Source organism: Natrix helvetica, assembly GCF_964273705.1.
Source record: "Natrix helvetica genome assembly, chromosome: 1".
NCBI lineage: Eukaryota > Metazoa > Chordata > Lepidosauria > Squamata > Natricidae > Natrix > Natrix helvetica.
Genome location: NC_138548.1, coordinates 32,921,566 through 32,938,211, shown reverse-complemented (window position 1 = coordinate 32,938,211; position 16,646 = coordinate 32,921,566). Strand labels below are relative to the sequence as shown.

Sequence of the window (16,646 nt, the reverse complement as noted above, 5' to 3'; positions counted from 1 at the left end):
CTACAAGAGAAAAAAGTCCTAGTAAATGGGTAATAAACTTGGTGTCAGCTTTGGAAGCCATAGTTAACACCGGAAGCTTCTACACTGCCACATTCTTGTGCTTTGGGAAATTAGGAGGGGGGATTGAGTAGAGAGAATGTAGTTAGACATAATAGCATTCTTCTTTTCGGTCAAGGTCATGGTATTCCTGCACCTAGAGGAGGAGTGGTTGAAGTGATGTTTCGAGTTGGGATGGATTGGGATTGGACCATATGATGGATTGATGGGTGCAGGGGATGGGTTTGGACTTTTGACTTACTGAGGGAAAACCCGGAAATCTCAAACTCGGGTTTTCCCAGACGTGCCTGTATACCTACTCTAATAAATGGGAGCTTTGAGAAATGCCTGTTTTGGAGTTTTTCATTGGAGTTGGGTCTTTCCGGAACGCTGACACTTGGCTGGTTGAAGGGAGAATGATCTGGGTCATATAGATTAACAAAAGGGAGTTAAATCACTCACCTCACAATAAGAAAGCCAAGCTGGTCTAACAGTCAAACATGATTTTACAACCTGCTCATTGTACTGACAAACTATGGTTTCCCTACTGCCATTAAAATGACAAGTAAATTGTCAAATTGACATTAGTACAATTGCTGCTTGTTAAAGCCACACAGTCTTGGCTTCCTTTCTAATTAATTTTTCATGATACCAAGAACCCTTCTCACAAGGAAATGGTCTGAGGCATTGCCATGGACCATGAAAAACTGTAGACTGCTTTTAAATGTGGTGTCAGGGTTCCAAGAAACACCCCCAATGAAAGAAAACTCCGAGGCTTGCTTTTCCTCAAAGTTCCATTTCATTAGAGATGTCATGTTGACACATCTGGCAAAACCCCAATCTGAAAGCTTCCAGGTTTTCCTGCCCAGTTGAAAGTTCAAAGCCCACAAGTCTGTCACATGGTCCAATCCTTCCTTGCTACGAAGAAAGGTTCCTCCCATCCACATCCGTCCAGGTGCAGGGACAAAAGCGACTTTCTGAGAAAGAATGTTATTATGGCTACACATCACCCAACTCTGTATAATCCCTCCCATTTTCCCACAATAGAAAGTGTGGCAGGCCTGAAATCCAAAAAGGAAAAGATGGTTTCCAGGTCTGAAATGTGGTTTATCGGGCTTTAAATTAGTTTCTTTTTCAGCCAGATTGTAGGTGTTAAAGTAACATGTCAAATATTTCTGGAGACATTTTGTTCATGATACAAAGATTCTATGCTTTTCTTCCTGTTTTTTTAATAACACATATTTTTATAATCATCAATCTGTCTGTTGGTGTAGAATAATGTTCCTTAGCAGGGAGTCACATTTTAAAGGAAGAATACTAGTCCTTTCATGCAAAACGGGATACAGGGAGATTTCCCAGAACTGCAAGAAAAATACCACTGAATGTATGATGAGAATTCCTCCCAGAAAGTTGATGACATGATGACTGGGTAAATCTTACAAGGTGCTCAAACAACCAAAGGTCTATAAGTCCAACATATTCTTTCACTCCCCTGGATGGAGACAGTGGAATTTTCATAACCTACTTAATATCCTGTAACTTATTCATTCCCAACAGCACTGCTATTCATAAGATTTGCAGAGGGGAGGAGTGGAGAAGAGAGAAAGAAAGAAAACTTTCCTCCTGGAATCATTGGTGCAAATGACATTAACTCCAGAGCAAAAAGACTAATGTCTCCTAAATGTTTGTTCTTTGGGCGCAATCATTTCACTCAGTGGTGGGCTTCAAAATTTTTTAGAACCTCTTCTGTAGGTGTGGCCTGCTTTGTGGGAGTGGCTTGCTGGCCATGTGACCGGGTGGGAGTGGCTTGCAGCCATGTGACCGTGTGGGAATGGCTTGCCAGAGATGTGACTGGGTGGGTGTGGCCAACTTGTAAAATGTGGTGAGACTCACTTAACAACGCTCTTGCTTAGCAACCAAAATGTTGGCTCAGAAACTCTGGCATTTGAAGCACGCAAGTTTTAAAGCTGTCAAGTTACGAGACCCTTGCACCCCTAACCCTTTAGAAAAAAAACCCAGGGGTGTTCAAACTTGATAGCTTTAAGACTTGTGGATTCAACTCTCAGAATTCCTCCTCCCGTCACGTTGGCTCAGGAACTCTGGCATTGAAGTGTTTAAGTCTTAAAGCTGTCGAGTTACAAGACCCTTGCACCCCTAACCCTTTAGAAAAAAAACCCCAGGGGTGTTCAAACTTGATAGCTTTAAGATTTGTGGACTTCAACTCCCAGAATTCCTCCTCTCACTCTTCATCTTGATGATGTGTGGATGGGGAGGGGGATGGAGCTGGAACCGGTTCTAAACGGCACTGTAGATTTATGGAACCTCTTCTATAGAAGAGGTTAGAACTGGCAGGAACCCACCCTTGATTTCACTGTACTGAAACTGGTGGCAGAAACTACTGATCATTTATATCTCCAAATTAAATAAATGCATTTTCTCAGTCAGCTCACAGGACCATGAATAGGCTTCCTCTTATACTAGGAAAAGAATTCCGGTATTATGACCTGATGTGCCCTTTCAACAAGGTCAGTAACTTCCTGGTACTTCTGAAATTCAAATCATGTCTCAGCTATATGTGAATAGTCTTAGGGAATCCTGATGCATTGTTACAGCTACTTTAGAATGTAATAATTCCCTATCTATTAGAATGAGAAGGAGTCAATGTAGTAGAATTCCAACTCTATTCTAAAATACTAAACAAGGATACCTCTAAAAGGCTGATTTAATTATTCTAGTGCATCATCTCTTCTAATGTCATTGAAGCATGGTCCCTTTATACAGTTTGGGAGTCAAGAAGACAGAAGTGCTTTGGGCTAATTAAATAACAGCCAAAGTTTGAGGATATATTTTTTAATTCTGAACAACTATACGTTTGGACCATGTCAGGAATTGTTGAATCTACATGCAGCTTCCTCATGTGAAAATGCTAAATTGTGGCTGCTGCCAATGGACTGATATGAAAAAAAGGGATACAAGTATGAGAAATCACTTAAATAAGTCAGTAAGTGTATAACTAAATAACTAAATAACTTAAGGATGAAAAGAACAAATATAAAAAGTGGAAAGAGGCGCACATAACCAAGGCAGAATACCAGCAAATAGCCCAAATCTGCAAAGATGAAATCTGGAAAGGTTAACACTCAGAATTAACTAAGACTTGCAACAAATGTCAAAAATAATTTTTAAAAAGTTTCTTTCAACATATAAAAAGCAAGAAAAAGGTCAAAGAAATGATCACGGAAGATGGTAAGGAAGTGACAGTCTGCAGAGAGAAAGCAGAACTGGTAAATTCATTCTTTGCATCTGTCTTCATGCAAAAGGAGAAAAATAGCCTAACCTACCAAATGCAGAACCATAAAAGGCAGACTAGGAATACAAGTTAAAATAAGCAAGAAAATGGTAAGAGAACACCTGTCTACCCTAGAGGAATTTGAATCACTTGAACCAGATGGATTACATCCCAGAGTTCTGAAGGAGCTGGCAGAGGTGATGCCAGAACCACTGAACCATACCTTTCAAAGATCCCAGAGCAACCAGAGAACTAGACTGGAAAAGTCCCGTTTAACTCCTTCAACTTTGATGTTAAATACAGATTTTTGCATTAAAAAAAACCATGCCAAAAATAGGTGATTCCCACCCCCAGGCTTGATACCTTAGAACAGGGTTGTCCAAACTTGGCAACTTTAAGACTTGTGGACTTCAACTCCCAGAATTCCCCAGCCAGCTCTGCTTGGACACCCCTGCCTTAGAATAAGGAATGCAGAGCCATAGTTGAGGGCCACTACTTTAACTGACTGCAATAGAGACGATGACCCCCCTGGATTTCTCCACCCTACTTCAGGTTTAGAAGATGGATCTGCAGCGAGGTTGCTACGAGAAACCTGGCACAAAGCGCCATCATGTCAAATTGTGCTGATTTCAGCAAGGTCACTAGCGGAAGCTCCTTCCTTCGGTTCCTGTTTCTTCTTGCCTCCTGTGCAAATGCAATTACATTGCCTTGATGTGGAAACACATTTAAAGAGAATGGATGCCCTGTACCACCCCTTCATGAGTGCCAAAAAGTGACTCACTGAAATTGCTTGCAGGTGGCCGTTCAGCTTAGAAAAATAATCTGTGGCTGCACGAAAGAAAATGCCATGTCAGCCAAAAAGGAAATATATATATATATATATATATATATATATATATATATATATATATATATATATATATATATATATATATATATATGCATATTAAATTGCAGAGATTTCTTTAGAAAAGGGGGTGGGTTTTTTTTACTCTTTTTAAAATCTATTAAAACTGCTTCCAAATCTTTGGGGAACTCAGTTGCTGGAGACTTTCCAGATGTTACTCCTGAGTTTCTTGGAACACGGGGGGGGGGGGGGGGGGATAAAGATAGGGGGGAATCTGTGACTTACTTGGAAAAATATGTATGACTCTAGCCCTAAAATATAGGCTCCAGCCTTTCAGCTGAGCTACTGTAATACTTATCCTAGGCCCTAATTATAAAGTGCAATTAAAATTATAAATCCTGCCATCAGCAAAGTCTTGATGTTTAGATATTCAGCAGCTTCCACGAGTATTTAGGAGTCTAGTTTGATTATTACAATTGTTTTAATTAATGCCTATGGTCTATTACTAGGAGTTCTGCCAGGTTCTACCAAACCTTGCCTTGCCTTTCTCCCTCAAACCTCCTTTTGTCTACAGTAACTTAAAATTTCACTCAGCATCTTGAAGGCTCTCAAAAGATGTGTGTGTGTGTGTGTGTGTGTGTGTGTGTGTGTGTTGTAATTGTACTGATAAATAAATATATATATATATATATATTTATCAGCACAAATACAACACAAATATAAAAAGGCAACATTAAAAATAAAAATATGGGTTTCTGCCTGCATGGTTTTCTGTGATGAGCCGAAGGACAGAAAGAGGGAGTAGTGACCTTCCTCCCATATTTGGGCATAGCAGGGGTTGTAACACAAACATTATATATATGTATGTATATATGTTGTAATTGTACTGATAAATAAATAAAAGGAGACTATTTATCAGTACAATTACAACACAAATATAAAAAGGCAACAGTAAAAATAAAAATATGGTTTTCTGCCTGCATGGTCTTTGTGATAAGCCGAAGGACAGAAAGAGGGAGTAGTGACCTTCCTCCCATATTTAGTCATACCAGGGGTTGTAACATAAATACATGTATGTATGTATGTATGTATGTATGTATGTATGTATGTATGTATGTATGTATGTATATGGGCATACCAGGGGTTGTAACACAAATACACACACAGTATATACCGGAGGTGGGTTCCTACTGGTTTGGCCCAGTTCAGCTGAGTAGATAGTAACTCGGCCCGCCACACCCACGAACTGGTTCTATCGGCGGCAGCACCATCTTGATTTTCGGTTCTGCGCATGTGCAGAACAATCTTCATTGCAAAAATTTAATTTTTCCCCTCTTTTATAACAGGGGAATTTGTGTCCATGTGCAGATCTTTATAGGTGCAAAAGCACAAACATTTTTTGCGCAGTAATGCCGGTAGCAACCCACCCCTGGTATATACTTAGAACTATAATTCAAAGCATTATTAGAACACAAACTGAGCCATGTTGCAAAGTGCACGATTCCACTAAATTCAATAAGAAAGTCTCCCGGAGTTGCGGGTGTTCCATTGATGGAGGCTTTTAAGAAAAGACCGGACAACCATTTATCTGGGGTCGAACCATTTACCTGAGGACCCCTGCCTTGGGCAAGGGGTTGGACTAGAAGACCTCCAAGGTCCCTTCCTGTTCTGTGATTCTATTTTTATTTCTATTAAAATCTGGGAAGAGAAGCAGGAGCTGGATCAAGAAAAGGGGCATTAGAAGGTCAGACATCAAGTTTCATTTCCCTGTACAAAGGGAAGTTTAGATTTCCCATGCTGGCTGAGGAATGTCCATACAGCTTAAACTTGCCAAGGCTGAGAAACACTGTTCCTCAAAATAACTACCTATGTTGTTCAAGGCAGAGAGATGGTAGCAACCATTTTCAGTTGTCTGAAATAAGGACTCCATGGCTGAGTTCTGGCCTGACTTAGTGATAGTCAATTCTCAGCAATCACCATGAATGAAATGGCTCACAAAATTAGGACCCTGGGGTGACGACAGGCAGACTCACATTCAAGACATGCTTGCTGCCACGGGATAGGGTGAGCTCCTGCCAATCAGGAGTTCAAAAGCAAGCAACCATGAATAGATAAATGAGTGCCACTTTGGTGGGCACCTTAATGGGGGCATGAAATTTTGCCCCCGACTGGGCATTCCCCAGGCAATCACCGTTCAGTCCTTTCAACCTGGAAGTGCTTCAGCACTCCCGACACAACTTAGTAGTAGCAATCATCAGCTGTCAGGCCTGCAGCCATATTTCTCTTGGATCTTTGGCCTGGCACACTTTCTATTATTCTACTATGCCTTTTTCTATTGTGGGAAAATGGGAGGGAGGGATTGTACGGAGTTAGATGCTATGTAGCCCAAACAAAATTCCTTCTAGAAAGCCAAGGTCATCCTTTGTCTCTGTACCTCTGCACCTGACTGGAACTGGATGGGTGGAACTGCCAGCATGGCAGTGGGAGATTGGGCCATGTGATGGATTTGTGGATCTGGGGCAAGATCTTGAACTTTCAATTGGGTGGGGAAAACCTGGAAGCTTTCACATTCGGGTTTTCCCAGATGTGCCAACATGGCTCTCTACATAAATTGGAACTTTAAGCAATACTTTGCCTTGGACTCTGATTTACTTTTGGATGCTATTTGAAACCCTGACACAGCTACTCACCTAATGGTTTATTTATTTGTTATGTTTCCACTCTTGTGGTATATTCCTATTTATTTGAAAATTAAAAGCAAACAGAGAAACAATATCATGAAAAATAAAAAGACACGAACATAAGAAAGCTCTGGTGGACCAGGACCAGCCCATTTTAATCCTGCATTTTGTTTCTTGCACAGCCAACCAAACACTTCCAGGGATTCTTTTAAGCAGGAAATTCCCTCTCGCATCCTTATCCCCTTGCAACTGAAACTGTTCCCTGTGCAACTGGAAATATACTATACCGAACCTGGAAGAAACATACATTTTTACAAGTTTTATAAATCATGAGAAGATCTGTCCTCCATGATTTTATCCAGTTTTATTTTACAGCTATTCAAAAGGATGGCCATCATCACCAAGAAGCCATCCTCTCAGTGTAATGTAGATCTATGCCATGAAAAACTGGCTGGTGGAAGAGGAACACCTCTTCCTGCCACTGCCACTATTACTATCAATGTGGGAGTCATTTCTGCTTGGTTATGGGTTCCGGCAGGCACTACTGACTAAAATTGTTTTGCGCAAGCGCAGAACCGAAAAACAAGATGGCGGCGCCTATGGCACCACCCAGAGAACCGGTTCAGGGGCATGGCAGGCATGGGTCACTGCCATTTCCAGTGACCCAAGCTGCCAAACCACTACCGGTTCGGCCAAACCAGTCCAAACTGGTAGGAATCCACCACTGATACCCACTTAGGAATAAAACCAGGAGCATGAAATACAACTTTCCACTAAATCTTATTCACATCCATATGTGAGCCAGGGTAAAAATTGCTCAGTCATTTTTACAGGAACTGTGGTCTTGGAGGACATAAAGCAAAAAACCTTCCAGTGGAAACTTACATACCTCCCATTCTTTCTTCTAGTTGTTTTTGCCACAGTCGTGTTTTCCAGAGCAATTCTTGGCATGCACAGCCTCCTATCTGAGCTAAAGCAAATTGCTTACCATTGCACTAAAGCTGACACATTGAGAAATCAATTTTTTGGAAGGAATAAAAATGCATTTTATTTAAGAGATTCATAACTGACACTCTTTTGCTTAAGAACTGAAATAAAGATGGGCAGTTTATAGATTACATTTGCAATGGGGTCATTTTGTCTCAGAGGCTGCCTTATGTTTCTGTAGTAAAAAAGAAACAAGAGAAAGTGTCAGCCTCTTGTTTCGCTATCTGTTTTCGGCTGCCACTGAAACGGGGAGGGGGGGGCTGGTATTTGGGAGGGGAAGTTTTAGTACAGGAGAGATTGTAAAAAGGGAGTTTTGGTCTCACTGTCTACTGAGCATGCTGGAGACTAGTACTTGGCGTTGGTCAAGGCCAACCGTCCTGCATACCAACCTGATGATGCTCCTTGAAGATGAAACTCACATGACACCTAAGGGATTTGCAGATTGGATAGTGGGATGAGGGAAGGAGGGGGTTGGTCACATATTGATATGTATTATTTCGCGCACTTTTGCCTCAGATCTTGCTTTGTTTAGCTGCTATCTTTTCATAACCAGTAAAAGTACTCTTAATTCTGCAAAATGGAGTTAAGTGGTTTCTTTCTTGGTTGCTGAGGGAGGCCGGCTTGACAGAAAGTATTTACTAGTTTGACTATTTTTTTCCCATCCAAACAGCTCTTTGGACTGCATCATATGCAAACTAACCATTTTCGTCCATTAAAGTTGAACAAATAAACAACCATTTTTAGATCTGCTTCATCAAGTGATGGCTAAAGGTCTGTAATTAAATCTTTTGACTATTCCAAACTGCAAAATAAGTAGAAGAAAGAATTGGGGGTATATGAATTTCTATTCCAAACTGAATCTTAGAATAGAAGGCAATTTGGAGATCATAAAATCTAATCTCACTCCCCCCACCACACACACGCACACCCATCCCCAGTGCAGGAGTAGATTACTAAAGTGTACTGCATATAAAATAATTGTACAATTTGACTTCCCAAAGTCTTGAAGATAGTCATTTTCCCTAGTAAAATCCAATAGAACTTTACTGTTTTATGCAAGAGAAAAGGAAAATTCTTAAACAAATGTAATTGTATTAATTATTAATGTTGAGCTGCATTTAAATTATTTCACCCCAATTCTATAGCCCTTGTATTAACAATCCACTTAGCCTAGTATTAACTTCCTTGACCAGCAGAAACTCTCCAATCTCTTAGGTAGAGTATCTGCAAACCCATTAGCCTAACGTGAACCCAAGTTCATGTGCGTGCCAGGGATTTGGTTAATGGGCTTTCTCAACTCAATTCTCACAAGATGATTATGAAAATAATAAGAATTCTTGGTACATTCATAGGATCAGAAGGATGGAGTCAGAAAAGACTAACAGAAAAAAAGCAATAAAACTATCTTTAAGAAGTGGCTGTCCAGCTTTTTCTTTAAAAAAAAAAAACTTCACAAGATAACAGAAGCCACCATCTCTGTAGGTAGACTGTTCCACTGTTTGTATAGATCATCTCAACAGGAAATTTCTCCTTATGTTTACACAAAACATTGCAGTTGCAACGTATACTCATCGTTTCTATCGCAATCAAAATGATTCCTGACCATCTCTTCCATGTCACCCTTTGATGAACGAGTATGTATTTCCAAAGAGGGCCATTAAAACTTTGTACAGAACCTGCCCAAACAAGGGAGGGTGAGCAACCGTTTTTAAAAAGTAACACGAACAATTCATAGCTTAGAGGAAGCCGAGCCTTCAATAGACGTTTGCCAAGAAACATACAAGTATTATGTCTTAACAGAAAAGAAGGAGAGGGGGAACTGTTGAAAGTGGCTTTATTTTCAGAGCAGTAAAACATGACAGATTAAAGCTGGGTTATAGTGCTTAATAAACTTCTTTGCTGCAGATCTCTAATTTATCAAGAGGTAAGGACATCATAGATCCAATTTTTTTTGCTGCACTACCAAACGACGGTTCATGCTTTCTGCATGCCACCCAAACCATGATGTTACGTGCCTCTCTTACCTAAGCCTCTGATCTAGACATGTTCAAGCCTGTGTATGATATCATCAAGAAACATTAATAGCCAACAACATCAAGACAACTGTAAAAGGGAGCTGCCAGTAATTCAATAGCCTTTTATACAAAACGAATGCCCACACCAAACTCTCTTACGTGATCTCTAACATTACACCTCTCACATGCACAGTTGAACAGAAAGATCAGCATTCCCTGAATGTCACATCTATGTTTAGTAAAGACCAGCATTCAGACTGATTTCAAAGGCAATTTCCACGGCCCTTTATTCACCATCATAGCAACTAAACCATCCCACACGATGCATGCATTTTGAGATTCCAATATGCCTAGCAAAAGTCCCTTAAGGTAAAGATTCCCCTTGCACATATGTGCTAGTCGTTCCCAACTCTAGAGGGTGGTGCTCATTTCTGTTTCAAAGCTGAAGAGTCAGCGTTGTCTGAAGAAGTTTCCATGGTCATGTGGCGAGCATGACTAAACACAAAAGGCGCACGGAACGCTGTTACCTTCCCACCAAAGGTGATCCCTATTTTTCTACTTGCATTTTTACATGCTTTCAAACTGCTAGTTGGCAGAAGCTGGGACAAGTAATGGGAACTCACTCCGTTAGGCGGTGTTAGGGATTCGAACCGCCGAGTGAGAGAGAGCAAGGGGAGCCTAACATTTTGTGAAAATGTCCATCCTATCACACACTCCTGAAATTCCAGATGGTCTCAAGAGTTCATACGGTCTGGAAATAACAGTGATTCCAATTCCATTAGCAGAGAATATATGCAGCTCAGGATAGAACGGTTGTATTCTTGATGTTTTTCGGCAGAGGTTTCATTATCAGGATAAGTAATGCAATGCTGCTCTCCCATGCACTTATGTTATTATCTAGCTTGGTAATGAAATGTCTGCCAGAAAACATCCAAGCTCAGAGAACGTCCAGAACCCAAGAATTAGTGAGCATGATTCAAATGTCCATAAATCAGGGGTATCAAACTCACGTCGCCACAGCGGCATCATATGACATGTCGGGACTTTTTCCCCTTTTGCTAAACCGGACATAGGTGTGGCCGTCACCACTGCATGACGCATCCGGCCCGCAGGCCACAGGTTTGACAGCCCTGCCATAAATGCATATATTATTTTGAGTATCTTCTGTTTGGTCTTGGAGCAAATGGTTTGACTAGATTAAAAGTATCTTATCTTTGACGACTTATCTACAACATAAAAGAATATCATATAATATATACCCCATTAATTTCTTTTCTTTTCTTTTAAATTCCATTTTCAGATGAAGATGATTTGACAGGTTGTTTCCACAATGGGTAGCAATTCAGGGCCGGGAGAGTCTCCAGCTTCATTCGATGTCCTTGGCCACTCAAAAGGATTTCTGTTTTGTTTTGGAGGATTATTGATAAGGGGACGTCTCCCTTGAAATCCTTTGTGTTTTGGTAAGTGGGACATGAGGCTAAGCTCACACAAAGACCTGCCTTTTCTAAGGAGGCCCTTAAGCATGCCCACTGTCTAGACAAGTATCAATATCACAAATATTTTCCCTTTAGACCAGGCGTGTCCAAACTTGGGAACTTTAAGACTTCTGGACTTCAACTCCCAGAATTCTGGGTAAGAACTGTCCAAACTGGGGAAGTCTTAAAGTTGCCAAGTCTGGACACCCTTGCTTTAGACAAAATATTCTATCTAAAAACCTTTTTTTCCAGAAATTTCATACATTTCCTTTTATTGAGTGCAAATTTCTAAAGATTCAGTTCATTAAAATATGAAGCTTTCTTTCTGCCCATGCTTCCTGGGAATCTGCCTCATTATTAGTTATTAGCTTTGTGAAGAGTTCCACATGTGTTTTAAATAAGAGATTATATGAAAAAAATATTCGGTAGAACGAGTGTCCCAATTTCAATACTAATTAGCTTACCAGAAATTTTCTTGAACTCAGTGTCAGTTCCCAGTAAAACATGCAACTCTCTCTCAAAAATGTTATGTATGGGATCCAAGAAGAGAGATTGCATTTGTCTTTTACATCACAAAGATGATTTGATCAATTCCAAGAAAGAGCTTAGTTGGCACACTGTTTCCTTATTTGTGTTTTATTGAGTATCTTTTCCTTCAATTAATGTTGACTGCATGAAAATGTGCAACTGGTTCTTCACTCTCTTTCATTATATTTTCTACCTCAAAGCCATGATTATTTGTGTAAACTACCGATAGTCCTCAATTTATGATGACTTGTTGTTAGTCGTGTCCGACCCATCACAATCCCATGGACAATGTTCCTCCAGGCCTTCCTGTCCTCTATCATCTTCTGGAGTCCACTTAAGCTCATGCCTACTGCTTCGGTGACTCCATCCAGCTACCTCATTCTTTTGTTGTCACCTTCTTCTTTTGCCCTGAATAATTCCCAGCATTAGGCTCTTCTCCAGTGAGTCCTTCCTTCTCATTAGGTGGCCAAAGTTCTTGAGTTTCATCTTCAGGATCTGGCCTTCTAAAGAGCACTCAGGGATGATCTCCTCTAGGACTGACCGATTTGATCGCCTTGCAGTCCAAGGGACTCGCACGAGTCTTCTCCAGCACCATAGCTCAAAGGCCTCAATCCTTTGGTGCTCAGCCTTTCTTATAGTCCAACCTTCACAGCCCTACATTGTAACTGGAAAAACCATGATGACTATTGAGCCCAAAATTAATGAATGTCAAGCTCTATAATAACATGAAGGAAGAATGCAAGAAAACGGAGCTGAAGAAATACACACTGTGTCGACTCATATAACACAAACACAATTCAATCTGCTCATCTAACTTATAATTTTAGCAATAGTACTTAGACTTATATATCACTTCACAGTGCTTTACAGGCCTCTCTAAGCAGTTTACACATTGGCCCCAACAATCTAGGTCCTCATTTTACCAACCTCGGAAGGATGGAACCCTTCAGCCATTGAGATACGACCTACCGAACTGCCGGTAATTGGGAGTCAGCAGGATAATCCTGCAATACTGAATTCTAACCACTGTGCTGCCATGGCTCTTGGAACCATTTGATTGACAGAGTCCTTGGATGAATTAGATACTGAAATCAAAACCCACCACATTTAGAAAGAACAACTTTCAATGAGCAGGTCTGCAACTTTAGGGCATACAATTGTTCAAAGGTTGTTTTGGTTACCCAGTGCGATATTGCAATACACAATGAAAACAAAAATCATCCTGGCCTCCTAGCATGTAAGCCAGTCTAAGAATCCAAAGAGGGGGGGGGGGGGGTGTCACATAAATTAATGCACAGGACAATCTGTTCCAGAAGTATTTTTTAATTATTATTATTATGGGCACGGATTAGATTTCAATGGAAACACTTTACACAATTTTCCACTCAAGCATAATATTTTGCTTCCAAATATGCAGCAAATGTTGTGCGCTCATGATCACCATGCCCCCCCCCCCCGGCAAGGAAAACAGATACTCCCAACTAATTCTGCAACTCTGTTTCCCCCCAAAAGCTAGATTTCAAATTGCTACCACAACAAGCATTTTTAAAATAACAGACACCTACATTTGATGATTTTCAAGCAGACCTCCTGAATGTCCTCCCAACTCAGGTCTGAATAACTAAAAAAGATGGGATTTGATTGGGGTGTGCTCACGTAGCCACCCATCTCTGAGCAGCTCCCAGTCAAACCCCATCTTCCACAATAATGCCCCCAACTCAAATAAACCTGTTAATTTTTCCTCTTTCAGGGCAACGAAGCTGTCCCATTAATGAACTCCAGCAGGTATATTAATCACCATTAAGATTCCTCTCCAACAAAAAGCAACACTTGATTGCACCTAACGACAAAGCAACAAATCACACATTCTTTTTGCTGACCTGTAAATGATGCCTCTCTCGTGAAGGAACATGAGAGCTGAAATGATTTCTGCAGCATAGAACCGGGCTCGGACTTCATCAAAGCGACGGGATTTCTGGATGTGGAACATCAAATCACCTCCATTCACAAACTCCATAACAAAGAAGAGGCGATCCTGATCAAAGGCAATACCAGATACCATCATCAGTGGAAAGATGTTAATTGTATTCCTTTTTCTCTCCCCACACATCTAATTTTTTTAAAATCCCTTTGAATTGCAACAGCAGCAAAAAGAGCAAAATATTTAGGATTTTTACTCCCATAGACCAAACTACACAGTATTTGATCAACCTAATTCAATCCTGGAATGTCTTTTTGGTTTTGGATTGGACATTGGTAATCTGGATTTGCTCTCACTGGAACCCCAGTTCAGACTGCCTGCCATGCATTCAGAATTTATATTGACAGAAAGAGGTCAAGTGTCCTGTTTTATTGAAAATAACTCTTTATTTGAAAGGCCATTGGAGGTCTGACCTCCATTTGAAAGAATGTTTTATTTGAATGGCTTGTTGTTGTTATTAGTCGCAAAGTTGTGTCCGACCCATCGCGACCCCATGGACAACATTCCTCCAGGCCTTCCTGTCCTCTACCATCCTCCATTTAAGCTCAGGCCTCCTGCTTCAGTGACTCCATCCATCCACCTCATTCTCTGTCGCCCCCTTCTTCTTTTGCCCTCAATCTTTCCCAGCATGAGACTCTTCTCCAGTGAGTCCTTCCTTCTCATTAGGTGGCCAAAGTATTTGAGTTTCATCTTCAGGATCTGGCCTTCTAAAGAGCAGTCAGGGTTGATCTCCTCTAGGACTGACCGGTTTGATCACCTTGCAGTCCAAGGGACTTTCAAGAATGGCTATCAAATGCAAAGAAGGTAGAACAAATGCTGGTTCTCAACCTGCTCGTCAACAGGTAGCATTTGGACAGAAGACTAAGCAAGCCTACCAGTGGTGAGGTAGTCCCACCTGTAAGGTGAATTGGTTTATATTTCTAACTTAATTATAACAATGGTGTCTACATAAAAAATAAATACACTTTTTTAGGATGGGTGAGTGGATAAATGATCATACTGGTTTTTGGTAAATGCAAGAAGACAAGATCTCCTTTAACTGTTTCAGTTGAGAGTCAATGAGTTTGTCTAGCTATAAGAGTTGCGCAATCAATGTGTAGTTATGACTAAGTAGTGGCAAAGACGCCAGGCAATTTGTTCTTCAGGAAGTTCTATCAGGGGAATGAAATACTTATACTGAGATCAAGCACAGACTACATAGATGACAAAGACTTATGTTCTGTTATCCCACAGAGTAGGATAAGAAGCAATGCGTTAAAACTATAAAGCCATTATAATGAACTTCTTGACAAAATGAGTTATTAACTAGGGGAACAAGCTAGTACATGAAATGGTGACTTCTCCTTCACTAGAGATCTTCAAACAGAGCCCACTTAGTGATCTGTAAAAGAAGCTGTACTGGAACGGGAAAGAAGACTGGATGACCTCTAAGCTCCCTTCTCACTCTATGATTCTAGGACACTTTACAAAATCCTGTTAAGGAGTTAAATTTATTTATCATTTGCTATCCGCATGCCTATAACTGCAGAGGCGCAGTGATTAGAATTCAGTACTCCAGGCTACTTCTGCTGACTGCTGGCTGCCAGCAGTTTTGCAGTTTGATTCCCACTGGCTCAAAGCTGACTCAGTCTTCCATCCTTCTGAGGTGGGTAAAATGAGGACACAGATTGTTGGGGGCAATAGGCTGACTCTGCTTACAGAGGGCTGTAAAGTACTGGGAAGTGATCTATATAAGTCTAAGTGCAACTTTTATACATAGATATATACAGTAGATATAGATACAGATTACAGAACAACACATTTGGAAGGGACCTTGGAGGTCTTCTAATCCAAGAATGTGCTCAGGCAGGGATCCTATACCATTTCAGACAAATAGTTGTCCAATCTCTTCTTTAAAACTTCCAGTGTTGAAGCATCCACAACTTCTAGAGTCAAGTCATTACACCGATTAATTGTTCTCACTGCCAGGAAATATCTCCTTAGTTCTAGGTGGCTTCTATTAGTTTCCACCCATTGCTTCTGGTCCATATTAACATAGATATCTATATATTTATGGACTTGAGCATGATGAAATAAAATAACACAATAACAATGTTGAAACAGTTAAGCTGGGTATCCTGGAAGCCTCTGGTTTTTTCCCCCCCTAATAATTGACCCAAAAGCAAGATTAGACAAACAGCTTATGCTGCCGGGTATCTAGAACTAATGATATCATGCAGCCAAGGGCAGAGGAGTTAAAAACAAGTTTGGAGGAAGTATCATCATTAGAACACATTGTGCCAATTTCCTAAACTTGGGCGGTGGCAGGACATGGACATCATGGTGCTAGGAATAATATGTTATGATGGAAAACCAGGGCTATAAAAGATTTCCTCCCTTTTCTGCAAGAAACTGAAAGCTTTGCGAAGTCAAATTAAGGTGTGGGTCAGTAATCCCTCTCTTTGACAGGAACATGAAAAGTAGTGAAACTGAATTAAAGAGCTGCTACTGACTCTTTGCAACCTCTGTAAATATCTTCCGCAATTAAAAAGGCCATGTGATGGCAAGATGCTCTGTTTCGCTTGCAGTTTCTGCCACCTAGTGGCCACATTCACTTAAGCCACAAAGATTTGAATGGCAGTTTAAAGACAAACCCAAAAAAAAAGAGTTTACATTGCACATGTTTCGTGGATCAGATTCATGGACTTTAATCTCGGGGAAGGAATATCCTATATCCATTGCTTATTGGGAAGAGCAAAGCAAAAGGAAAGAACAGTAAAAGATGAGGGGGTAGAAAAAATTATCTATAAAGTGGCAACCTTTAACTA

At 40.6% G+C, this 16,646-nt stretch overlaps 1 protein-coding gene across 1 annotated transcript in view; it reads right to left on the bottom strand.

The window, feature by feature from the left end:
• PRKCH (protein kinase C eta) overlaps positions 1-16,646 on the bottom strand; it is a 111,891-nt gene that overhangs the window by 26,425 nt on the left and 68,820 nt on the right. The window contains exon 10 of the mRNA XM_081939951.1: positions 13,739-13,893. Coding sequence (XP_081796077.1) covers positions 13,739-13,893 — 155 coding nt within the window. The remainder of the gene's footprint in view (positions 1-13,738; positions 13,894-16,646) is intronic.